The 25097-nt window shown below is 46.4% G+C and overlaps 1 protein-coding gene and 1 long non-coding RNA gene across 40 annotated transcripts in view; one reads left to right on the top strand and one right to left on the bottom strand.

Moving 5' to 3' along the window:
- The first annotated feature begins 6922 nt into the window (after positions 1 to 6922).
- KCNMA1 (potassium calcium-activated channel subfamily M alpha 1) overlaps positions 6923 to 25097 on the top strand; it is a 696669-nt gene continuing 678494 nt past the window's right edge. For 9 of the 39 annotated variants that reach the window (XM_073240764.1, XM_073240765.1, XM_073240767.1 and 6 more), the window contains exon 1: positions 6933 to 9557. In XM_073240764.1, coding sequence (XP_073096865.1) covers positions 9225 to 9557 — 333 coding nt within the window. In that variant the 5' untranslated portion in view covers positions 6933 to 9224. Of the gene's footprint in view, positions 9558 to 25097 lie in introns of all 39 variants that reach the window. The other 30 variants (XM_073240757.1, XM_073240758.1, XM_073240759.1 and 27 more) reach the window with 15 other exon arrangements.
- LOC108406744 (uncharacterized) lies at positions 9403 to 10891 on the bottom strand. The gene is made up of 3 exons (XR_012133158.1): positions 10768 to 10891; positions 9949 to 10015; positions 9403 to 9538 (listed from the first exon to the last, which is right to left on the bottom strand). It is a non-coding gene; the product is annotated as an uncharacterized lncRNA (long non-coding RNA).

The raw sequence follows: 25097 nt of genomic DNA on the forward strand, positions 1-25097 counted from the left end.
TGCCTTCAATCCACGGGCCATCCCCACAGGTTCTTCAAATCTCCTGTCTTGGCCTCAGGCTGCATCTGGATTCTGATCAGAGGCTGAGGAGCTGGGCTGTCCGATGCACCTGCTGAGTTTAAAGTCCCTCACTGGGGAGAATTTCCTTGGCTAACTGGGATGTGGGCCCTGCAGGGTGCACGGAGGCCCACATGCCATGAGGGCGAACTCCCTGGGTGCCTGCCATCAGCCAGAGGGACTTCTGAGGTCCTCTGTACTGATCCACAGCAGAGGCTCACCTGGTGGTCGGCTCCCAATGGGGCAAATGGCTCCAGGGGTGTCCAAGGCCAGATTAGCATTCTAAAGAAAGGTCAGCAAGAAAGGATTTCTGAGACCTGCTGGGAGCAGAAGGGATGGTGGTGAGGAAAGTTCACCCCCAGCAGGTGAACTTTCACCCCAGCAGGTGAAAGAGGTCCCCAGCAGGTCCATCTGCTGGCCAGGTGGTATTTGAGAGACACCAGATAAGGAAAGGGGAGAGCTGGATTCTAGCTTCAGCTCAGTCACTGGTGAACAGACTTTGGGCAGGTTAATTAATGTCACCAAGCCTCACTTTCCTCCTTTCTTAAAAGAAAACATCAGACAAATGATCTCTAAATTTCCTCCAACTCTAGAGTTCTGATAGTCCAGGGAAGGACCAGAGGGCTGGGTGGCCACTGGCCCGTGTGTCTTGCCAATGGGTTTCAGCCCCAGGCAAGTTCACTATGGATTCAATGTGACCAAAGAAATTGACAACAAAACGTTCTTTGGGGTGAAAGGGTTTATTACCCAGCTTGTTCTCCCTGCGGTAAGTCAAGCATTAGCATCTCTGCCTCCGCTCAGAGCACTGGGCCAAGCTCTCTATATAGCGCAATAATAGCTTATAGCCTAGAGGTGTGGAAGCGGTAGCCTAGCAACAGGCCAGTTACATCATCAGGTGGTTTAAGTTCAGTGAGGATCCTGGCCATAGGAACCCCAATTTCCCCACACTGTGGAAAGGCCTTCGAACAACACCAGCTCTCTGTGTAACTTTGGACAAGGTATTTAACTGATTTGAGCCTCAGTTTCCACATTTGAACAGTGAGGGTAATAATGCTTACTTCATGGGATTCTGTAAGAACTAAACCAAGTGGGAAAGAACAATGTTTCTCAAAGGATGAACTGTGTGACACCAGGTGGTGCAGAAAATGACTACAGTTCGTACTTGACCCTGGCACTCAATGAAAAAGTTGTAACCTCTTCAGTTCTTTCTCAAGCCAGTGGCCATGAACATAGTTGGTGTGCCTGTAACACCCTTGTGACACTTACCAATTCTCCTCTCAACAAACTGGTCCTGGCCTCTGGGTGAGGGCCTTCACTTGACTACACTAAGTTCTGATTTGGTGACATTGTTTTTATTCACTATGTCTGTTTTGCCATGTTCCTTCTATTTATTATTTGTATATATATATATATATATATATATATATATATATATATATATATATATATATATATAATCTTTTCAATTTATCATTTATTTGCCTTCTATTTATGGCAATGCTGGTTTTCTACAAAGATAGTATGACAGAATTTCTTTCTGAAATAAATTCAAGTAAATAAAATGAATCAATTGGAGATAAATATTAAGTAATAGTAAAGGCAGCATGACCATAGGTAAAATTTGTGAAGGCAATCTAAGAGTTGGGGAAATGTTTGCATTAAGTTTAGGGACATGTAAAGTGCCCCCATGGTCTCTGACCTCTTCAGTGAGTTAATCATGACTATTGGTGCCCTAGAAGGATGAGCATGTACTGCCTACACGCTGTTCCTCTGCCTGTCATCTCAGCCCCCGGGGTGGCGCTATGACACCAGACTTTCTGGAAGACCCATGGATGAGAGAGCAGAGAGAGCCCGCTGGGCAGCACAACTTGGGAATTAATTCTGTTCAGTCCTTAGATTGGTTCTGACTCCAACTGTCTTCCCCATTGAGTTTAATAGAAAGTCATTTCAGTGGGCCACTAGATGATGAATGATTGAATTTCTATAGTAATGACAAAGGGGCTGGAATTTCCATGTGAGCCATTATACTTAAAACAGAGTATGTATTACCTTCTGAAATAAAAGCCACTTATACAAACCAACCAATCCTCTCAGTATAGTGTCACCAAGACAGATCTTGATAGAAGGGCCAAGAGCAAGTCAAATAAAAAGCTTTAAGTCCGTGACTGTCCATCACCCAGGGAGTTCCCAGGACAGGGTGGCTTGTTCACCTTACGCCTTTCGGTTTTGTTGTTTGGAGGGAAGTACAAAATGAGATTTATAGGTTACCAAAAGGATGCTTTGGAAGTCATCAATCCAGCATAGTACCCTGCAGAAAGTGCATTTAGCACAGGGTCCTGGTGCTCCTGGAGGTTTTCTAAAAGCAAAGTCTCAGCCATGTGCCTGGCAGTGTCTGCCTCTCACAGTCTGTTCTGTCCCAGCTGCATATGTGAGGTGTCTTTCTAGAAGCAGCTGAAGTCTGTGCTCATGTAAGCCCATGTCATGTAAGTCCCAGGGAGAGTTGCTGAGGCATTCAATGGATGTCCCCAACCACCAGTGGCTTCAGTATCTGGAGAAACCAGAGGTCACTCCTCTCTGGGTTTTGGACTTGCTAGAATAGGCAGGCAATTGGCATAGCTCCCTTTCTTAATTAGGACAGCCATATAAAATCCACTGGGAAAACCCCCCTTTGTGGGTGACTCAAAGATTCAAGTCCTGCCGGTGATGAGAACCAACCTCTCCTCCTTGGCCAGTGTTCCTAGAATGGTGTTCCATACAGTCTGAAAATCTAACAGCATTCTTCTGATGAAACAGGGCAAGCTCCTTCCATAAAAGCTTTTAATAACCTTTGCTCTTGAACTTGGCAGTCAGTTCATTGGTCTGTGTTCCCATTATGGCTTATTTTTCTGCAACTCCCAGGATATTGTGATATTGGGTTTTTGTCTTGCATATTTTTGCAAAAATGTTGCAAAAGCAGGATTTCTTGGTTCACACAGATGGCCTTACCTCTCCCAAACATTCCACAGTTTATGATTCTTAACTTATTACATTATTATCTCATCTTTGCGACACAGAAAACTTGACAACTATTGGATAGATACTAACACTGAAGAAGGGATGTGACTTCAAGGGAGGCCAGTTGTCAGTGTGAAACGAAGGGATAACATTATGCCAAAAGCGGACACCAAGGGAGCCACTGGAAATCAATGAAATGAAACTCACAAAGGTGTCTGACTTTTGACTCAACTCTTCTTATTCTCAGGAGGATTTAAAGTGGGAAGGATGATATCAGCATTGTCTTTATTTGCAAATGTGGCAAGAGCTACTAGGTAGAGGCAGGATTAAGTCTTTGGCTCATCTGCACAGTCGCTGTTATGATGTAGGCATTAGAACATTTTGAAGCATGAGGGATGAGTTGAGCCCTAGGCTGTCCAGATCTTGAGCTAGAGCTTTTTCAGAGATCAAACCAGGGTCCCTGTAAGAACAGGATTAGGTTTGTTAGTCTGGAAGTCAGAAGAAGTATCAAGGAGAATCTCTTTCCCTCTGGCTACTTCTTTTCCCAACAGTAAAAAGGGCGAGCTAATTTTTGCCCTTCCTATCAGTGGGGTGACACTGATCACAGAGATGAAAGGGAGATGGCAGCTTGCAGAACTGTTATTCTGGAAGCCCTATGGCACGCAAGTGGAAGACCAGTTGTAACTGGGGAATGGTCCAGGAGTTAGGTCTACTTTGACCCAGCCATGGATGTTGTTTAGGGGAAAGAAGACCATGTTCTTGCAAGTTTGTATCTTGGCTGGCACTGGGGACAGTGATTGAGGACAGTAAGGAAACTATTTTCCCCAAAGGCACTGGCTTTGATGGGTGAGAAAAGGGAAGAACTTTTCTGTCTGTGCCATGTCCTGGCCCACATGTTCTTCACTTAGAATTGGCTGATATGAAGCCAGTGATGCAGGGCAAGGCTGGGCAGTATCCTATAGCCAGGCTTGCTCGCACACGCACCTTCCCTGGAAGATAGGTACTAGGTCTAGGATGGGAGAATGTCAATGAAAATCTCCTTCTTCAAAAAGGATATCTTTTTGACTACTATGAATCATTTACACATGCTTTAAGATTTATTTAAAAAGATGTTAAGTTTTGGAATAATCTAAATGTCAGCAGTATGTATGTCATCTAATGGAATATTATTAAATTATTTTCAAAAAGTGTTTTCCACAATATTTAATGACATGGAGAAAAATGTTTACAATTTAATGTTAAGGAAAAGTAAGACAACATACAATTTAAGTGTTTAATCTAGCCATTATTTTGTAAAAATACACACCCAAGAAAAAAGTGCAGAAGACATATATGAAAATATTTATGGTTATCTGTGGGTAGTGGAATTCTAGGTGGTTTTATATTCTTTTATGAAAATTTTATCTTCCAAATTCCTATGAATCTGAATTATTCTTATAAGCATAAATATAAAATTAATATTTATAATAAACAAGCCCCTCAAAGCTTATTTCTGAGCCCCTCTCTCCATGGTAAGGACCAAATTTCCCTTTTGGCACTTAAAGACTCTTGGGCATAGTTTCAAGGGATGAGCCTCTTTGATCATCATCCTCCATTATCAGTCAGAGACAAATTGTTCCAAAGATATAGGGACTCTTTTTATGCCAAGTAATCCAGCAGATCTAAGCCTCAGTTTCCTTACCTGTAAAATAGAATTGCTACTGCCCTTTATTGCATCACAAAGAGTTTATGAAGATCAGGGAAAGGGAAGAAGGTGATAGATAATAATACTATTAGCTATTTAGAAGAGAACAGAGTGGTAATTTAAGTAGTGTTAGGTTACTAATGGTAGTTACAGCTTAGATCTGACATCAAATCATGATAATAACACGAACTCTGGTAAACTCCTTTATCAGAACACTTTATATGCCAGTAGTACTAGCAACTGGATAATTAATATTTTTGTGGTTGCAGATTTTTACAGCAGCACTTTCCTCTGAAATTTTCATATCATTCTGACTTTTAATAAGCCCTTCTCAAACATTCACAAAATAATGCCATAAGGGGTCACCAGGGGGCGCTAGATCACTTATAGAGTCCGTCGGGTTTCACGGCAAAATCAAGATTTCCGTCATGAATATTGGAACTGGATCCAGGCCCAAGAAACATGAAACCCAGTGTACATTAATTATGATGTTAGGCCAGCATTTAGATAAGTAAGCTTCTTTTTTCTCGTTGGCTATTATTTTCGTTGCTCTGCTTTTTTTAGTTTGTATATATATGCACTTAAGTTTTATTCATTTCTTTTAAATCAGTTGGGATTGTTCAGATTAAAATACTTCGGAAACTTGAAACTCTGGTTTATTTTGATAGCTGCCATAGGCACATGCTCACATGATTAAGATGCTGCCCTCCCCTCTGTGAAACTTATAAATATACTTAGAAATAGTGGTTGTATTGTTTTTAGAGCAAAGAAGATTGAAGTTTCCTCTTTTGCCTAGGCTCTAAGTTTTTGTAGAATGGCTCTCAATTATCAGTCTGCAGACACAGCTACGAGAGGAGAAATAATGCACTGGGGCCATGTGTAGGTGCTTCTTTATGCTCTTCACACTTCTGAGGCCATCCCAGGGAGTGGGAAGGCAATGAGTGCATGTGAGCATCAGGGTTCACAGAGCCCATTCACGTGGGAGTGGCTCTGCCATGCCCTGGAGTCTGTCCACAGCCTGGGTGTCGGGCCCTCTGGCTGTAGCAGAGAGCAGGGGCAGTTTGCCTCAGTTCTTATCCCAACTTGGGGGTCTGGGGGTACAGAATAGCAAAGTGGGAATGGGACACAACAATCCTGTCAGGGCTCATCTCTCCATGGCATGGTGCATACACACACACTTGTGCTGGCTCTGGAATCAGATCTAGGTGGAGTTTAGCTGTTGGTTTTTTTTGGTCACAGTAGTTCCAAACAAAATCTATGTATTTTCTTTTTCATCCTTACAAATAATCCTTTGAGGTAGGCAGGACAATTCCTGTTATTCCAATTTTACAAATGAGGAAACAAAGTGAATGAAAGATACCTAAGTTGTCTTTTAAGCCTGAGGTTCCATCCTGTCTGGCCAGAACCTCTTCAATAATTGAGGCCAGGTGCCAGGTTGTCTGAACCTGTTGTAGAGTTTGTGGGTGAGAAGGAAGGAGTGGGAGAGAGTGGGACAAAGGCTTAATGAGGTCTATTTCTGGAGGGTGGTGGTAGATGGTGGCACTGTCTCATTCAGTGCCTACTAGTTGTGCCTTTCAGGGAGGTGATGAGGGACAGGATTGTAGGAATGGTAAGACATTGACTTTGACAGTGAGGGTCTCTGATGAATCCTGAGTAAGCATGGATTTTATAGAACAGAGAAGTTGCTAAAAGTTTCAGTCAGTACAGGCAGGGGTGATGAACAGGGAAGAAGGAGGTGATGGTCTCTGAGCATCCTCTGGAAGGATGAGATGATGAAGGTGATAATAGTGGAGAAACACAGCTGGGGACTCTGTAGCTGGGATGAAAATAGTCACAGCAAATTATAACCTCTTGCTGATATCCCCCAGACTGGTGTTTTAGGGGGGAATTAGGCTGTGGAGTCTGTCCAGGAAGGCCTGGAGGGGATTTGTTGGTTTGCGGAAGCTTAATTTTGCAGGGGAGGGAAATCCATTCTGGGGGTTTCATATACCCTTGGGGAGGCAGTCCTATACTTTGCTACTTTTTTTATGTTATGGGTGTTTTATTTTTAAATTTCTAATCTTGGGCCCCGTTTAAGGAAAGTCCTTAACTTTCCCCTCATATGCTGAGGACCAAAGGCAGCAAAGTACAGCCATTTAGAAGGCTAATAAATCAAGTAACCTCAAGGTCACAGTTACCTTCTTGCACATCTCCACAGCACTTCTGGGGTCAGTATCCCCTGAGCTGGAAAAGACCCAGGGCCTTTGCACACATGGGACAGGTGTGGCAGGGATATGTTCGGACTGGGTGCTGCACACAGAGGACGAGGCTGCAGATACTATCTGGATAACAAACAATTTTACTTTCTGGAAAATACTGTCTGTAGCTTCCTTTTACATGCTACTTTTTGAAAAACTCTTATGGCATTCCATTTTCCCCTTTGACCTTGGCCTTGACTCTTTTGTAATGGATGTATTTTTTTTTATTGAAGTACAGTTGATATACATTATATTGTTTACAACATAGTGATTTGATAGTTATCTATACTATTACAATAAATGTGTTTTGAATGAAACAGAGGCTGCAAACAGCACTCTGCCCAACTGGCCTGCCTGGCCTCCTCTTGCACCTACATCCTTCTATCTCCATTCAAGGAAAGAGGCTGAGTTCTGGCTCAGGCAGAAACAGCACCAGCCTACACAGTGAAGGACGCTAACTTGGCTCTCCCCGCAGGAAGGGCTGAAAGGAACCTGAGAATTCCAATTAGGCTTAAACTAATGAGCTGGAAACTTTGGAGAAACCACTGTGGATATTGAGGGGAGAGTGCGATCATCTTCCTTTTAATTAGCATTGGGAAAACGTGGTCCAACTGGTAGCAGGAGGAAGGGCGGTGTCCAGATGAAGTGAAGTTTCTGATAATGACAGATGGGATTCCCCTGGAGGTGGAGGGCTAGAGGTTGCTGAAAACACCCAGCTCCTTCATCTTTAATGGGGAAAGGTGGGCTTGAATGGAGCCTGGGGCATCCCATCCCCCAGCTGCCCTCCTCATGCGATGGAGTCTGTGGCTAGATAAAAGGGGAGCGACTTTAGGGGAACTGTATTGCTTACTGGAGTCTGCACGGTGCCCGAGACCAGGCACCCCCCGCCCATCCCTGCCCACTTTCTTAGACAGCCTTTGCCACTCAATACGGAAAAGGCAGAAAAACCATCTGCTGCTGTCAAGGCCACAGACCCCCCGCCAGCCTTCCAGTTGGCCCTGCTTTCCAACCACTCAAGGGGCGCCTAGCAATTGGGGAGGGAAGAGGGAACTAGGGGTAAGGGGGTCGAGCTAGGGTGTGTATCCTAGAGAAGGGTCTTTCTCCCTCCCTGAGGCGGGATATTGTGGCATCCCGCCTGTGCATCGGGTCGACAGCTGATCACTCCTCCTCTGCACACTGGGGGCTCCGTCGGGAACAAACGGCCTGCCATGGGCCCTCTGCTATCCCAATCGGGTACCCCCAGGGCGCTCGACGGGGGGCGTAGCACGTTGGAGAGAGGCCCCGAGTCGCGCGTCTGGGCTTGGGCGCTCTACTTGCGCATCGGGGGTCAGGGGCGCGAAACCGGCCGCCGCCGAGGGGGTCTGCGGGCCCTCTGCCAGGTGCCGAGCAGAGGCGAGCCGGAGCCGCGAGCCTCCACCCCTCCCGCCTCCGGCGGCCTGAGCCCGCGCCGGCTCCAGTTGCTGCAGCTGCTGCTCCTGGCGGCTGCGGGGAACGCGGGGCGCGCGCCGAAAAGCCTCAGGCGGTGAGGACGGGGACGAGGAGGAGCCGGAGGAGGCAGAGCGAGGGGAGGCCGCGGAGGCTCAGCCGCGTGGCGCCGCGGTCCAGGGACACCGGGAGCACGGGCTAGCGGCGGCGGCGGCGGCTCGGCGGCCGGACGCGGCGAACCTGCTGCAGCCCGGCGCGCACAGGGGCGGCGAGTGGAAGCCGAGCGCAGCCGCGCGGGCGTCCTGGGGGAGGGGCTGCTTATACATTATTAGCGAGTTGCCGCCTAACAAGCAAAGAGCGGCTCTCTAGCGGCGCGGGCCGCGCGAGGGGAGGGGTCCGGCCGGAGAGCAGCGCACACGCGTGGCGCACGGCGGGCGGCGCGGACACCCGGGCCCGCGCGCAGAGCCAGGGCGGGCCCGGGGGCCCACGCAGAACCCGGGCGGGGGCAGCCAGCGGCGCTCCCGGTCTCTGGGCGCCCGGGGCGAGCGGGGCGCGGGCCGGGGAGGGGAGCTCCCGCTCGCTCCGGCCCCCTCCCCCCCAGGCGGGCGGGCCGGCGGCCGGGGGGAGGGCGGGCGGCGGCTCGCAGTATATATCTCCGCGCACCCCGCCAGGTCGCGCACAGCGCCCCGAGCCCAGGCGCCTCCCCCCCTCCCCGCGCTCCGCGGCGGCGGCGGTAGCAGCAATATGGCTGTTGATGGGTGTTCTGGGTGGCGCTGGCGGCGGGAGGAGCTCCCCCGAGCCCCCGCGCCGGCCGCCCGTTGCTAGCTATGGCAAATGGTGGCGGCGGCGGCGGCGGCGGCGGAGGCAGCAGGCTTAGAATGAGTAGCAATATCCACGCGAACCATCTCAGCCTAGACGCGTCCTCCTCCTCCTCTTCCTCCTCTTCTTCCTCCTCGTCCTCGGTCCACGAGCCCAAGATGGATGCGCTCATCATCCCGGTGACCATGGAGGTGCCGTGCGACAGCCGGGGCCAGCGCATGTGGTGGGCTTTCCTGGCCTCCTCCATGGTGACTTTCTTCGGGGGCCTCTTCATCATCTTGCTCTGGCGGACGCTCAAGTACCTGTGGACCGTTTGCTGCCACTGCGGGGGCAAGACCAAGGTAACGCGCGCCCGGGCGCCCGCCCCCTGCGCGAGCCCCGCCGCTTCTCGGCGTCCCCTGCAGCCCACCTCCTTGCTCCTCGCGGCGCCGTGTCCCTCCATCCCTGCCGCCGTCCCCTCGCCACTTCCCCTGCGCTCTGCTCTCTCTGCGCCCTCGGATTGGGGCAGCGGGCGGCGCACGTTGGGTGAGGAGTTGTCCCCAACCGGTGCGCTCTGGGACGCGGACACCCAATCCTGCCCTCTTGTTTATTGTGGGGTTGTTTGCGGCTGCAGCTGGGGCCGGGGTGGGGGACGCGCGCCGCTCGGGTGCCGTGGTGCCGGGTAGGGGGAGCCAACCCCGCGGGCAGCGTGGAGGCTGGGGGGCCACTGGGTTCGTATTGCGCCCGGCTCACCTGCTGCGGCTCGGCTCGGCTCCTTGCCTTGGGCGAGGGGGAGCACATCAGACCGCACTTCAGAAACCTGTTGGGGAGATGAGTTCGTGGAGTCAGCAGCAAGGGAAAATCCTCTGGGCAAGGGAGAAAATCTCTTGGACTTGGGAATCCCGGGGGACGAACATGGCCAGAGGAAGTGGGGGATCTCGAGGCGGTGATGGGAGGGCGAGAAAGTTGAAGATGCATCCCAGTTTGGGAAGCAACCCATGGAGGCTGCCACTTTAGGAATGTGGCGAGGCCGCGCATCTGATGTTACCTCCCTCTCTATCCTTCCCATTCTAGTGGAACATAATACCCCCCCCCCCCCCAAGTGCTTCGTTCTCTGTGTTCTCGTCCCCACGCCACCCTGGTTAGATCTCGGGAAATGCCACCAGCAGCGGGGAGCTGGATTGGGAGGTCCACCCGGGAACCTCAGAGGCCGCCGTTTTGCGCGGAGCCTTCTCCGTGACGCTTTTGGGGTGGCTGGTTGTCGGCTTAAGCTATTCCTGGCGCAGACGCCCACCAGCACCCGAGGCTCACTACACCTTATGTATGGTTGCTAGGCTGACTGCCTGGTCTGTCGCCATGTCCCTAGGGATGTCCTCTTTTCCCCCACTGGCTGAAGGTGAGGGGCGGGGACAGTTTTCCATGGAAAACCGCAGAATACAAAAAGAAAACCAGGAACTGCTTTCTAATTCCCGTCCTAGCGGACTTCACAGTGCCCGCATTTCTGAGGGGAGACCAAGGGGAATCAGGGCACCCGTGCAAGGAAGAGGCAGGTCTTGGTCAGATTGTTCACACCTTTTCTGGTAAAGTGATTCTGAGGACCCCTCAAACTTCATCAGGGCACAGCAACTTGTAGCAGCCTCCCAGGTTGCTGCCGGTGGACATAGGGACGCCAAGGGCTCTGGGTGAGACAAGGTTGAACCTAAGCTCCCTCCTGTCATTAATTATACACCGGGTTGGGTGCTGGAGCTCAGCTGTGTTTTGTGGCAGCACATTTGTGTTTTGGAAAATACTGGTGTGTTGGAAATAAGGGAGAAAAATAAGAGCCGTTCCTCTCTTTTTCCTCCTCCCACTTCTCTGGAGGCCTCCAGAGGTCGGCCAGCCACCTTTCTTTGGAGTTACCTTCTTAGCCATAGAGATTTCTTCTTACTTGCCAAGGTGGAAAACCTCCCATGTTCCAGAGAAGCCATCAGATTAAGCAAAATCCTAACGGTGAGACCCTGAGACCATGCCCCTTGCCCAGCCCTCTACTTAACAACAGCTTGTTCACGCGCCTTCATTAATCACACATTCCCTCTCCTCCTCCCCAACAGTCTTCAGTTCTGGAGGGCTTTTTTCCCCTTTATTGAGAGTCAGTGTCTGCCCTTAGGGGAAAGATGGCTCATGGTTGTGCGCATCTAAAATGTTCTCTAGATGGAGTGATTTTGGTGAACTTTTTAAGTCTCCTTATCCTTAAGGAACTGGGGGCAATCTTCATCATAATGAAAACTTTTTTCAGTGAGTCAAAATACATTTTGGTGTTTCTGTGATCTTGGGATTTTTCAACACAACTTCTTGTGTTTAAACACAACTTCTGAAGTCTTTCTACTCTCAGGGTACGTTAGGGGTGCTGCACTGCCTGTGATGAAATGTTAATTGGATCATTCACATAAAGAATCTCTTTCCTAAATGATGACCCAGCATAATTTTTGCTGGTTTCCTCAAGAAAATAGGTTTCTGGCAATTTCTATATATTTGGCTATGTTTTGTAGCTCCAAGGCCTGCTGAGTTGACATAACTGAAAGTTTTTACAAAGAATCAACCTGGGAAGGGAGATGCTTGCGGTTGGTTGGGGAGATGTGAGGCCAGTGTACAAGAAGATTAGGTCACTCTTGATACCATTAGAGTCCAATTTGAAACAGGCCCAGAATCTTTTAATACCTACTCCTTGATTTGTTCAATTAAACCATGAGTAGCCAGCTCATTATACCCCAAAATAGTAACTTAGGCCTTTGACAAACTTTTCTTTCTACTGCAAGGTCTGTATTTTTACTGCATTCATGGTTTTTTGGCCCTTCATTCTTTTTACTTTCCAGGTATTTGATAGTTGTTGAGATGCTGTATGAAGAATGCATTTGGCTTAAGTTTGGAATAATCATTTAGGGCTAACCCTCCCAAACAAATCGAGGCTGCTTTTCCACAGAATTCTACCAGTCTTTAAGTGTGTTCACTTTCACCCTCATTCAGTTCCAGGATGGTTTGCCTAGGAGCTGGAGTCCATTGGAAGACTGCAAATTCTGTGGGAGATAGGTTCCAGCAGGGAGCTCCAGAATCACCAGCATTTGGCCTCTGGACTGTACATGCCTTTTGATCAAAGGGACCTGGGACTGTGAATGTGCATATCATGAGGTATCTCGTTGTTAGTAATTTTGGCTTCTGAATTTCAAGTGGTGAATGACTTTACTATTTTGAAAAGAAGGGTTTGAGGATTTTGTTTTAGGAAAGAAAGAAGAAAAGTAATCACATTTTCTCCCTGTTGGGAACTTGGGCACAGTCATTCTAGTACTGTGTTCTTGGTTGTATTTTCTCTCATTATTGCTGTTTCTGTTAGGTTTCATCAAAGCTCTGTACTCACTAATCCATCAAGGATTGAGGTCCCATCCAGTTATAGCTTGTAGTGAACAGGGAGCTGCTCCGGCAGCCCAGATAGGGCCATGACCTTGAAGAAGTCATTTGACTTCTCTGGTCTCTCTTCCCTTGTGTTTAATATATGGGAATTGAATTTTGTGAGTTCTGGGGTCCCTTTCTGCTCTGTGGTTGAGTGTCAGTGGGTGGAAGGAGTTGAGAAACTATAGGTGAAGTTTCTAGAACAGATTTTGCAAGTGTCCTGTGGTTTCTTTGGGAGTGCAGCCTCAGAGCGCTTATGTGTTTTTATTCCCATCTTCTCCTCTTCCAGCACACAGTTTGTTTCTCTTTCAGTTAGTCTTGGGAAACTGAGGCCATCTTCTTGATGGAGCTGTGGGTCGCTGAGTGGCCTGCATGTGGCCAGGCATAGACCATTCCTGCTCTCAGTTTGAGCTGTCCTTGCTTTAGAAGTTTGGGCTTGATGGAGGCTGGTCTGCATGTAATAAATTATTGAGGTATTTTCTCCATAGCTTTGTCTGAGAAAACAACACGTTTTTTTTCTGTCAGACTCGTGACTAATAGAAATATCAGATCCCATTATGGCTTGGTAATTACCCAGGGTCTGGTCTGATGCATCTAATCAGGGCTGGAGCTTCAGGGCCTTCCAGTTCTTGATTCCAGATTGGCCCTGGTGCCTCCTTTCCTCCTGGGGATTGGCTTCATCGATGACCTTCAGATTCTCCTTTTGGCTTTGGAGAAGCTCTCAGGTCCCAGCCACAGGGAAGCTCCAGCTGACCTTCCTTGCCCAGAGAGCTTTTGCTTCTTGCTCCTGGCTCTTTTTATGGAAATTTGCACTTTAGTGGAGACTCTCCAGTCAGAGAGACCCCAGTGCAAATCATAGATCTCACACTTATTGGCAGAGCATCTTTGGCTGGCAACCTTGATTTCTTCACCTGTAAAAAGAACCTAATGATTCTTGTGCTGTAGGGTTCTTATAAGGGGTAGCAGTAATGGGCATATAGCACCCAGAAAATGCCTGGTTTACTTAGCAGGTTTCCTGTAAACGGGAGCTACCATAGCTCCATAAGGTAGGAGTTTATTTTCCCTTTGATTCCTCAAACTTTTGGCCCCAGAGGGACGCAGACTACAACAAATAGAACTTTCAAGCCAAAAGGAACCTCTAGAATCTGATGTCTATTGTCCTTGGATCAAATAACCAGTAAGGGTCAGATGGAGATTTGGGCTCATGGCTCTTGGCTGTTGCAGGGCCGGAAGACTGGGATGGGGCAGGAAGAGAGGCCCCGTGGCTGAAGGCCTGGCAGGCCAGTGTCATACCTTGAGAAGGGGTGCGTTCCATCCCTGTTGTACTCAGTCCAGAGCTCACAGATCTGTTCCCTTAATAATGTAACAGTTTCCTGGCCAGGGTGCCTTGTATCAGGACCAACTTTACTTGGGCGGTCCCCAGAGCAGTGTTTCCCAAAATGTGTTCTGTGGAACACCTTGCCCTTGAAGTTACCTTGGGGAAAAAATTGTGAGTTATGATATTTCTGAGCGTCTCCATGGAGGGTCACACAGCACAGGCTGGAGAAGTCCTGTGGTGGGAAATTGGTGAAACTGCTGACTGTGCTTATTTAGCAGCCTCACCTGCCTTGCAGCACCCCAGTCAGCTTGTGACCTTGGGCAAAGACTTCACTGCTTTTGCCTCGGTTTTCTCACCTGCATATTAAAGATCGTAACAGAACACAGCCCTATGGGATTGGTACTCTCATTAGCCCCATTTTATAGCACTTCCTAGGAGGACACTGGTAACCAGAAGCCTTGTGCTGGCTCTGTGTCTGGGTGCCCAGAGTCCTTGTCCAAATATGCATCAGGAGGAAAGGAGCTTCCCTACTGTTTGGCCTGGGAGAGAAAAGGTTCAAGGGGTAAGGCCACATGGGGCCCCCTCTTTGCCTTGCTACTTGCTTCCCTGGATGGGGACATTTGCTGGGTGCCTGGTAGCAGGGAATGGTGCTTGCTTCTCACCAGGGCGAGAGAAGCCTGGTGCTGAAGCAGGCAGCCTGGCCTTGGATTGCAATGCCAGGACCTCTTTCCCCAAGTGGACAGCAGGGGTGTCCCCAGTCACAGCAGCAGTGGCCATGTGAACTGCAAATCACAGCAGCCATGCCACCTTCCTGGGACTGGAGCTGTGAAGCCCCTGGAGAGATGCCTCTGTGGTTCCGGTGATGTGGCTGTGGCTGTGCTGTGCTGTGCAGCTCCCTGGTCCTGCAGACAATACTGGTTTTCATGGAGACATGCCTGGAGTTAGGCAAGCTCAGGCCTCCTGCAGGACCTCTGAAATACTATAGCCTTTCGGTGCACAGCAGGGAGCAGATCAAGCGTGTCTCCTTTTTTGAAATGCTTGAGTGGGTGAAATCCTGGCCCTGGGCTCACAGGGAAGGAAAGTTGGGGCTCTACCCTCACAGGCAGTGGTGTCCTAGCATTCTGGGTAGAAGGCTCAAGGAATATTCAATTGAGGTACCAGATGTCCACCTCCAAGGGCTGGGGAAAGCATCCATCTAGCTCTGGGGCTTCTCACACCTTAATGTGCACACAAGTCACCAGGGGAGCTATGATAATGCAGATTACGATTCAGGGAGTGGGGGGTGGGGTTTGGGGGGCGGGAGGGCATGGGGGTGGGGAGTGGGGTGCTGCTGGGAAGAGACTTTGCATTTCTGACAAGACAGGGATGCTGTGCAGGCCACACTCTGAGGATTTGGTCCGTACCGCAGCCTCCAGTTAGTGCCTCACTGAAGACATGCCTATTTTTTAGTATAGAAAGTCCCAGCTCCTCAGCAGTAGGAAGGGGTGAGAAGAGGAAGGTTCACTGTGTCAGGACAGCCAGGTGGAGAAAACCCTGCTCAACATTCTCCGAGGTGCAGCGGTTCAGTGTGGGTGCCGGCTGCCGTGGCTGATCATTCCCTGCCTGCTCTACAAGTGCTGTTGGCTTGGGGTTGGGGTGTGGTGGCTGGAGCAGCTCCTGCAGATGTACAGGGTGTGTCTGCATGCTGCCCGTCAATGTGTGGGCCAGTTGGTCATGCTGCAAGGGGGGACGCTTTCTGAAGCCAAGGATGGCAGCTCAGCCAAACCACCTTCTTGCAAAATTAGAGGCTCGTGGTATAGCCAGTGCTGCCCTGTGGTGATGCTCCGGAAGCTGACTGCTGGCCACTCCTTCTGGAGTGTTTGAAGTTAGTGGGCAGCAAAACTGCCAGCCTGGTTTTTCATGGGGACCTGGGTGGGCCTTCCTGTATGGAGGGTTCCACTTGAAAGGAGTGGGCTCAAGACTTGCTCACGGGGTGGGGAGAGACAGAGGTGTGACCCTGTGCTGTGCTAGCCTCCAACTTGTACTTCTCAAGAATTCCAGCAGGTGCAATTGAAAGGAGCTCCTTTTTTCACCATAGCAAGGTTTTTCACAGCTCACACTGTCAGGGACTTTTCATTGAGATATGCTTTTTGTGTTGTTCCATTGTCAAAGAGGAGAACCTGGAATAAACTTTAACCAAGAGCATCTTCAGCAGCCAAAATGCAGAAGGGCTTGGCCTACTGCCTAGTACACAGTAGGTCTTCAAAAAAAAATCTTACGGTATTATTATTTTGTTGTTTTTGTTTTCATTGTATAGTAAGCGCATGCTGTGTGCCAGAAACGGAGCTAAGAGCTGGAGGAAACCTAAGATCCAGTTCTGACTTTATTTGGTAGGGAAGGAGGGAGAAAACCAGTTACTCTCTCATGGGGTATGCACACGTCTGGTCTCTGAGTTGCCGGCAAACCCCTTGAATGCAGGAACTGAGGCATATAAATACAAGTGCAGGTATATGTTGGGAGGGCCCTTTCCCTAGTGGTCAGCTGGGGGATGGGGGGATACCCAATGTAGCAGGTACAAAGATATTTTGCTGCTTTGTTGGAGTAATTTGTTAGAACCTATAGAGAAACTCTGGGTGAAAGGAATGGGTTTGATTTGGTGACAAAACGATGTTTGAGTCATTCCTGGATTTTAATTATTCATGACACTCAGGTCTCTCCTGACCGGGGACAACCAAGGCTTTAGCTGATGACAAGCAGTTGTTTGAGAGGTTGGATGAGTCAGTCAGGGGACAGGACGGGCAGCTTCAAAAGAATTACTGTTCAAAGATGGAATCTGCTTTGTTTTTGGCATTATTTGGTATTGTCTTTGGGACACTGTGTCTAATTGCCAATTTGGAAATGTAATTGACGCTCCGGGTCCAGAATGGGTATACTTAATGTTGTCATCAAGCCAAGCCTCCGGATCATCTCCCTATAAGATCTCATTACCTGTATGACTAATGCTTCTTTACTTGGCCCAAAGGGAAATTATTTAAAACATCTCATTTACTTTGTATTCTTTATGCTGTTTCATTGGCCTCTCTACCACGTTTTCTCACCCAGATCCGGTTGACTCTGAATTTCAAAGGAAATTAGCAGGAAAGCCTTCTTGCTTCTTGCTTCTGCTCATTGTCCTTTCCTTTCTTTCCCTTCTTTCCTTGTGATTCCTCCCAAGTCCAAGAGCAGAGGGACTGAAGTTTGCTGGTTAGTGGACAACAAATAGAGGCTTGAGCTCACAATTTAGAAGCACCTGGAAGTACCATGTCACAGTGGTGGAAGGGGATTTGGGGCCCAGGCCCTACCTCCTCCCCTGTGCCAGTGCGGGGAGCCCTCTGCCCCATCTTCAGAGGAGATGGGGGTGTTTATGATCTCCTGAGGCCACCTTCCGCTGGGGACAAACCCACCTTAGAATGAATGGAAAGATCTTTCTCCTTGCACTAGCCCCTCTTTTATTCTGGTCTTTTTGGGGACACACAGAACACAGTCTTGGTGCCTGAAGGCCCAGAGCTGGGTGGTCAGATTGCCGGCAAAGTGGCTGAGGCATAGAATGCCCCTAACTAATGCATCTTCCCCGCAGGGCACTTTCTTTTTCTTTCTTATGACTTCCCAGTGTCCTTGGGTGGTGAGGCTTCCTCTTGCCCCACTCCCCAAAGTTTGGAAAATGACCCATCCTGGCTGTTGGTCCTGGTAGTTTCCCTTCTAAGACCTATTAGAAGCTTGTTAGAAGCTATGTGTGTAGATTCTGACTTTCTGTGGGCCACTGACTTGCCTCTTCATCGTGTGCTCTCTGCTTCCAAAGTTTAGCTTCCTTCACAGCTTAGTGCTGGGCTTGGCCGAGAGCAGATGTGATTCTGGGGCCAGGCCAAAGAGCCAGATGCAGAGTGTGGATCCTTGGTGAAAAAGCCCAATTTGGACTCTGCTTTCCAGGTAGTGGCTCCCCCAAAGGAGAGTGAACACACAGTGGACTGGAGTTTGCACTCTTTAAATAAAGCTGCTCCCTAGAATTGAGGGTTGTTCCTCCCAACTACTCGTTTTATCTCTTCTCCTCTGGGCTTCTAGGTACTGCTGCCATTTCACTGATTTTACTGAACAGAAGGAGCAAGAACAGAGAACATACCAGAGCATGAGGGAGGGCAGGGAGGTAGAGGGAGGTCTTCACACAAAGGGGGATAGAATTTCTTTTCTGGGAGCTTGAGGCTGGATAAATATATAGTTGGATAGATTTTGTTTTTAGTCCCTTCACCTTTGTCTTAATGGATAAATCATGACACGTGACCTCATCCCCCCCAAAGGAGTGAAGTGTTATATATAAAGCCCAGTGAAAAGAGTAATTTTGCTTTTGGAAGAGTTGAGCTTTTCAAATGAAAAATGCTGTCTAATTAACTGATAGCATGGGGCCTATGTGTGGCCCTATGGCCCAGATGCTAGGGGTTGTAAGGGTTTCTGGGGTCTTCTTTTTGTGAGTGTTATATGAGAGCATAAATCTGCTTCTTGGGAGAAGTGGCTGCATTAACTTGTTTTCCTTTTATGTGAATGTACACCCTTTCTGGGTCTGAAAGGGGGAAAAGTGGACGTCCAGTGATAACCAAGTGGAGGACTCAGAGCTAAGGGCTTTAAGGCTTAGAGGAAGATTTGAAAGACGAAAGAGTTTATCCAAGTTCTGGGGATTTTCATGACCAACATTAGTGGCAACAGATTTGTGCATTGTTTTTCTTCTTTATACATTTGGGAGTACTTTCCCCACAGTGCTTAGAAGAATTGTTTTAGCTACCTATGAATTACAGCCATTTCTCTTGTGTTTGTGTCAGCCATAGCCTATCAGGTGGTAAGATTCTTAAAGGGTATCGGAATGGTGTCTCCAGCTGAACCCACAGGCGAAGTCAGTGACTTTCCTCAGTCTTAAAAAAGACATACTTTTCTTAAGTTCATGTGTAATCTTATTTTCCCCATAGGATTTCTTTTTTTTTTTGTATTAAGGTAATAATTGGCATACAACATTATATTAATTTCCAGTGTACTATATGATTGGATATTTATATATATTGTGAAATGATCACCACAAGTCTAGTTAACATCCATCACCATACACAGTTACAGAACTTTTTTTCTTGTAATGAGAACTTCTAAGATTTACGCTCTAAACAACTTTAATGTGCAGTACAGTATTATTAGCTATAGTCCCAATGCTATACACTACATCCCCAGGATTTATTGATTTTATAGCTGTAAGTTTCTACCTTTTGAATCCCTTCACCCATTTCATCTCCACCTCCAGTTTCTGACAACTACCAATCTATTTTCTGTATCTTTGAGATTGTTTTTTATTTAAGTTCCATATGTAAGTGAGATCATATGGTATTTGTCTTTGTCTGCCTGATTTATTTTACTTAGCATAATGTCCTCAAGGACCATCCATGTTGTAGCATATGGCAAGATTCCATTCTTTTTTGTGGCTGAATAATATTCCATTATATATGTATCACATTTTCTTTATGCTTTCATATGTCCTTGTTGCCATATCTTGGGTATTGTAAATAATGCTGTAAAGAACATGGGGGTGCATATATCTTTTCAAGTTAGAGTTTTCATTTTCTTTGGATAAATACCCAGAAGTGGAATTGCTGGATCATATGGTAATTCTATTCTTAATTTTTTAAGGACCCTTTTTTCCACAGTGGCTGTACCAGTTTACATTCCCACCAGCAGTACTCAAGGGTTCCCTTTTCTCCATGTCCTCACCAACACTTGTTCTTTTTTTGTCTTGTTGCCATTAACCACTCTTGACTGGTGTGAGGTAACACCATTGTGGTTTTGATTTGCATTTTGATTAGTGATGTTGAACACTTATTCATGTACCTGTTGGCCAAGTGTATGTCTTTTTTGGAAATATGGCTATTCAGATTCTCTGCCCTTATTTAATCAGATTGTTTTTTGGCTGCTGAGTCGTAGGAGTTCTTTATATATTTTGGATATACACCCCTTATTAGATAAATGTTCTGCAAATATTTTTTCTCATTCTGTAGGTTGCCTTATTGTGCAGAAACTTTTTAGTTTGATATAATCCCACTTTTTTATTTTTGCTTTTGCTGCCTTTGTTTTTGGTGTCAGATCCAAAAAAATTATTGCTAAAACTGATGTCAGAGAGTCAAGATAACCACCTATGTTTTCTTCTAGTATTTTTATGGTCTTAGGTCTTACATTTAAATCTGTAATCCATTCCTTAAGATTTATTTTTCAACTTCAGTGTTTTGTACTTTTGTTCTAATTGTAAGTACACTATATGTTCATTGCAGGAAATCTGAGCACTACAGACAGGCCTTTGAGAAAAAAGGTCACCTCACACCGCCTAGGATGACCACTATCAAAAAAATGGAAAATAACAAGTGTTGGCAAAGATGTAGAAGTTTTGAACTCTTGTGCACTGTTAGTGGGAATGTAAAATGATGAATCCACTATGGAAAACAGTATAGTGGTTCCTCAAAAAAATTAAAAATAGAATTACCATATGATCCAGCAATTTTACTTCTAGATACATATCCAAAAGAAGATATTTATACACCCATGTTCATAGCAGCATTATTCATAATAGCCAAAAGGTGGAAGCAACCCAAATATCCAGCGATGGATGAGAGGATAAACAAACCTTAGAAAAGAAGGGAATTCTGAAACATGCTGCAACATGGATGAACCCATAGACATTTTGCTAAGTGAAATAAGCCGGATGCTAAAGGACACATACATGATTCTACTTATATGAGCAGCCTAGAGTAGTCAAATTCATAGAGACAGAAGTAGAATGGTGGCTGCCAGGGGCTGGATGGAGGGGGGAAATGGAGAGTTGTTGTTTAATGGGTACAGAGTTTCAGTTTGCAAGATGAAAAGTTCTGCACAACCATGTGAGTATACTTAATACTGCTGAACTGTACACTTAAAAAGTGGTTTTAAAATTTGCATTATGTCTATTTTACCACTACTAAAATTTAAAAAATAAGGAGAAAAAAATCCCTCCAAATCCCACCACCTGGAGATGATCCCCATTATCATTGGGCATGTTTTCTTCCCAGATGTTCTTCACCAGGGGTTTCCTTATTTGTCAGTGGGGCAGCTAGTGTTTTTCCTCTAAGGATCAGTACATGGCAGTCCCGTGAGAGGTGCCCAGCCTGGCCTGGTTTGATTTAGATGGAACCCACACTGAGGGCAGAAGAATAGACAGAACCACTTTCTTCCTGCCCATGGACTCTGTTTAATGGTGTCTATTCTTAGAGTGAAGTTAAAGGCTGCTGACGTTTTGATTTTGACACATGAACAGCTCTGATGTCTTAGGCAAGTCATTGTCTCTGGGCCCCAGTTGCCTCCTGTATAACATGCTTTCTGATTCAGTGATTTCAATGTATAGCCTTAAATCAAATTTCAAAGTTATCATGTTTACCTGATAAATAATCCTAGACTAAATTATTCAAGGCAGTGGGCAGTTCTGGTTCCATTATTAGAGTGGGATCTGATTGATACATCTTCAAAACATCAGTACTGACCTTGATGAGGTGGCATAGTTAAGAATTACAATCTGGGGCCACCCCCCCCATTGGATTTACCATCAAACTTGTCATTAAAAAAAAAAAAAGCCTCAGATAGGTTTCTGTGACTCTGCTATTTCTTCTAAGGATATACCCACACCACTACTGAGATTTTAATTTTAATTTTTGGCATGGAGGAAAGGTTGAAAATGTCTTAGATTATAGACTATAAATACAGTGCTATGATAGCCTGACTTTTTTGAGGTTGGACATAAAAAGAAACATCTGATTAAAGAGAAGGCCATGCAAATCAGCTTACTTAGATGGTTTTCCTTAACTCACCCCATAAGGCAGCCCCAGAGTGAGAATGTCCACTTAGCCCAGTCCCGTGGGGCGTTCCAGCCGCCAAAAGGAGGGTAAGAGGGCCAGAATTGCTGTGGCAAAGGGCAGGTATCTAAGGGGTAGTCCCTACACTCTCAACAACTTCTGAATAAAATGCCCCCCAACAATGTAAGTAGCTAGTACACTGGACTTTACAGAATAGTCTCTTAGGTAACATAACATCAATTAGATTATGATAATACGTCACCAGGGCCACACATTGCATTTTAACTTGTCACAGATACATTACATTAACACTTTGCAGAGCCCCAGAGCCCCAGGTAGTTTTGGGGTGTTAATGAGTGACTTGGTGATTGTGTAGGACTTGATGAAGCCCAGGTGAAAATATTTCCTAAGATTTTTTTCTATTTTGTTGTTTAACTCTCATTGGGGGTTACAGACATCCTGCAAGTATTTCTTAGAAAATAAACTAAAAATTTAGACAGTAGTTGCTGTATGTACATTACCGAATAGCTGATTTATGGTCATGAACCAGATATGACAGGGATTTTTAAAACTTGGGGAACCTTTTCATTTTTCAGTGACAGGCAATGCAAACACTGTATTTTTAATTGGTCCCTTCTTTAAGTCAGGAGCCGAAATGCTATCATGCAAACTAGTTGCATGGAAACTAATAAAATCACGAAGGTTTCTGTTTATACTGTGTGAACACAGACTGTAATGAAAGTGAAACAGCTATCTCCAGGGATGATGCTATTTAAATGCTAGGCAGGGCTTTAAAACAATTTTAATGGTAAAAAGAGAAACCAGAAAGCGAGGCAGTCCCATTTTGTCCTTCCTACCTCACCAGTGCCATTCACCTACGCTTCTCTTAATACGCTTCTCTTAACTTCCCTACCTCAGAAAGAATTAATTTAGAACAAAGACCTCTAATCTCTAACGTATCCTATCACCTGCTTTAGAAAACAGCAATGGATTCTCAGATACTCTCTTAGTCTTTTTCTCTTCCTCCTTCAACACAGCATTGATCTCTTCTCTTACCATTGCTTTTGTTTTGGGAAGATTTTGTGAACTGGAGTAACTGTCTTCTTAGGAAAAAAAATCAGTAACAAACTTTTTCGAGTAGTTACTATGTTTCGAGCACTGATTTAAGCTTCTTATATTCATGATGCTATTTAGTCCTCTGAACAATCCTGTGGAGTAAACATTTTTATAATCTCCATTTTACAGATTAGAAGATTGAGGTGTAGAGAGAATAATTTTTTTTTTGATAACAAACTTTGTGTGCTAACTATGTGTCTGGTAGTTTCTAAGCTCTTCATATGTAATATTTCATCCTCACAATAACCCAGAGTGGGTTGTTTTGTCCTCCTTGCTTTACAGATTAGGAAACTGAGCCACAGAGAGACTGAGTAACTTGCCCAGGGTGATGCATAAATGAGGGACAGAGCGAAGTTTAAACCCAGGTAGGTGGACAGTGCAGTTTCACTTCCTGGAGTGTCAGGTCAGCACTAATCAGCTCTTCCCTGGCACAGACTGAGGGCCCCTGTGAGGACATAAGATAGAACTGAAAAGAGGAGTGGTATGTTGAGATTCAGGTACCATCCCTAGATGAGATGTGAGATCCCTTGGACAAGTTCAGAAAATTATATACTATCAGGATACAAAGGAACTTTGAAGGTTATCTAGTCTTTTTAATCCCTCTAAGTCTTGGTTTTCCTTGCTGGAAAATGGGATGGTCTCCTTTTCTCTACAAAGGTGGCAGGTGTGCTGTGTACAGTTGTGCAGGTTGCTCACTGCACAACTTTAAGGCTGCTATGAGATTCATATCAGGTTATACATAGTTGTACTTTATGAACTGTGGTACATGTACCATATCCCTAAGCTGAGGAAGATTGGGGGTCATAGAATAAATACTGGTCACTTTTCTGAGTATCACTCTTCCTTGAAGTTTTGGATAAAAACACTTTTTAATATTAACATATACGCAGGAGATATTAGGTGTAGGATGTCGAATTCAAGCATGCTTAAAAAATTTCAGCTGTGTGTGTATATGTGTGTGTGTGTGTGTGCACACATGTACACATGCAGAACAGCCTCAAGGAATGGAAAAGCTTGACATTCACCAGCAAAGCCTTATCATTAAACTATGAACCTAAGCATACTGGGGCAGAATGATGCCTTATTATTCCCACATGCTATTTGTTCATATCTCAAATTCTGAGACTGGGTTATTAAAAGAATTGGAATTCTATGAAAAGCAAATAAATATATCTGAATTCCATGATCTGTTACAAATAAAGTGCATTTTGGATGTCTGTGGGACAGAGAATTTAATCTGCACACTAAGAAGAAGGTGGTGGTAATTCATTCAGTGTTATGAATCTTCCCTTGCCTTAGAAAGATCGATCCCTTGCCCCTCTCCACCTCCACGGCCCAGAAATACATTATTGTATCACAATATGGATTTCTTTCTAGACCATTGGGCACTGTGGCCTTATGCCTGCCAAACCCCATGCACAGAATATTTGGAAGCAAGAGACAAATTGGTCGGTCTGTGAGTCTTTATTAGCATGGCTGTCCTTTTCTCAGAGATATGTTTGTGTAAGACATCTTTGCTTCCCTGGTAATGCACTGCATGGTTCCAGGGGCACCGTTCACATCATAGCCATGAATGATGCCCCCGGAATTGTACAGTGCACAGCCCACATGTCCACATGGATGGCTTTTCTAGGTGGATTGGAATAATATATGAGAAATTAAAAACACAGTGCAAGGCCCATAATTCTTAATGGTCAGATAAGTAAGGGAAACTTAAAGAACTTGAGATTCAGGAAGGGTAGAGAACACGGAGGATTGCTCAGAGAGGCAGTGGCCAGAGAGCACCCCCTGGGGTGGTGGAGGTGTGAAGGCTACCAGCCTGCCCATCTGTGGGCCCAACCCCCAGGACAAGCTCTTTCCATACTTGTGACTTTGGAGTGGCTCCTGATGTGATGCGGGAGGCCTCCCAGGCCCCGTGCTTATTCTTAGCACAAGCCTTTGAGAAGGCAGAATGCTTGGGTGCCAGCCTGTGTGTCCCCAGGGCCCATGGATGAGGAATAATAGGACTGAGGATTTGGAAAAGGCCTCTTCATTGCCAGCTGTGCTATTTTTAGCTCCCTCCCATGGCCCCTGCTGTCCCCAGGTGTTTGTCAGCAGAGCATCCTGTGCCTATGTGGAAAATGGCAGTCGGTGCCCAGGCCTGCCTGGTAGCCTCAGCAGTCTACTACCAGGTCTGGTGGCCAGGC

This window comes from Manis javanica, chromosome 7, assembly GCF_040802235.1.
Source record: "Manis javanica isolate MJ-LG chromosome 7, MJ_LKY, whole genome shotgun sequence".
Taxonomy (NCBI): domain Eukaryota; kingdom Metazoa; phylum Chordata; class Mammalia; order Pholidota; family Manidae; genus Manis; species Manis javanica.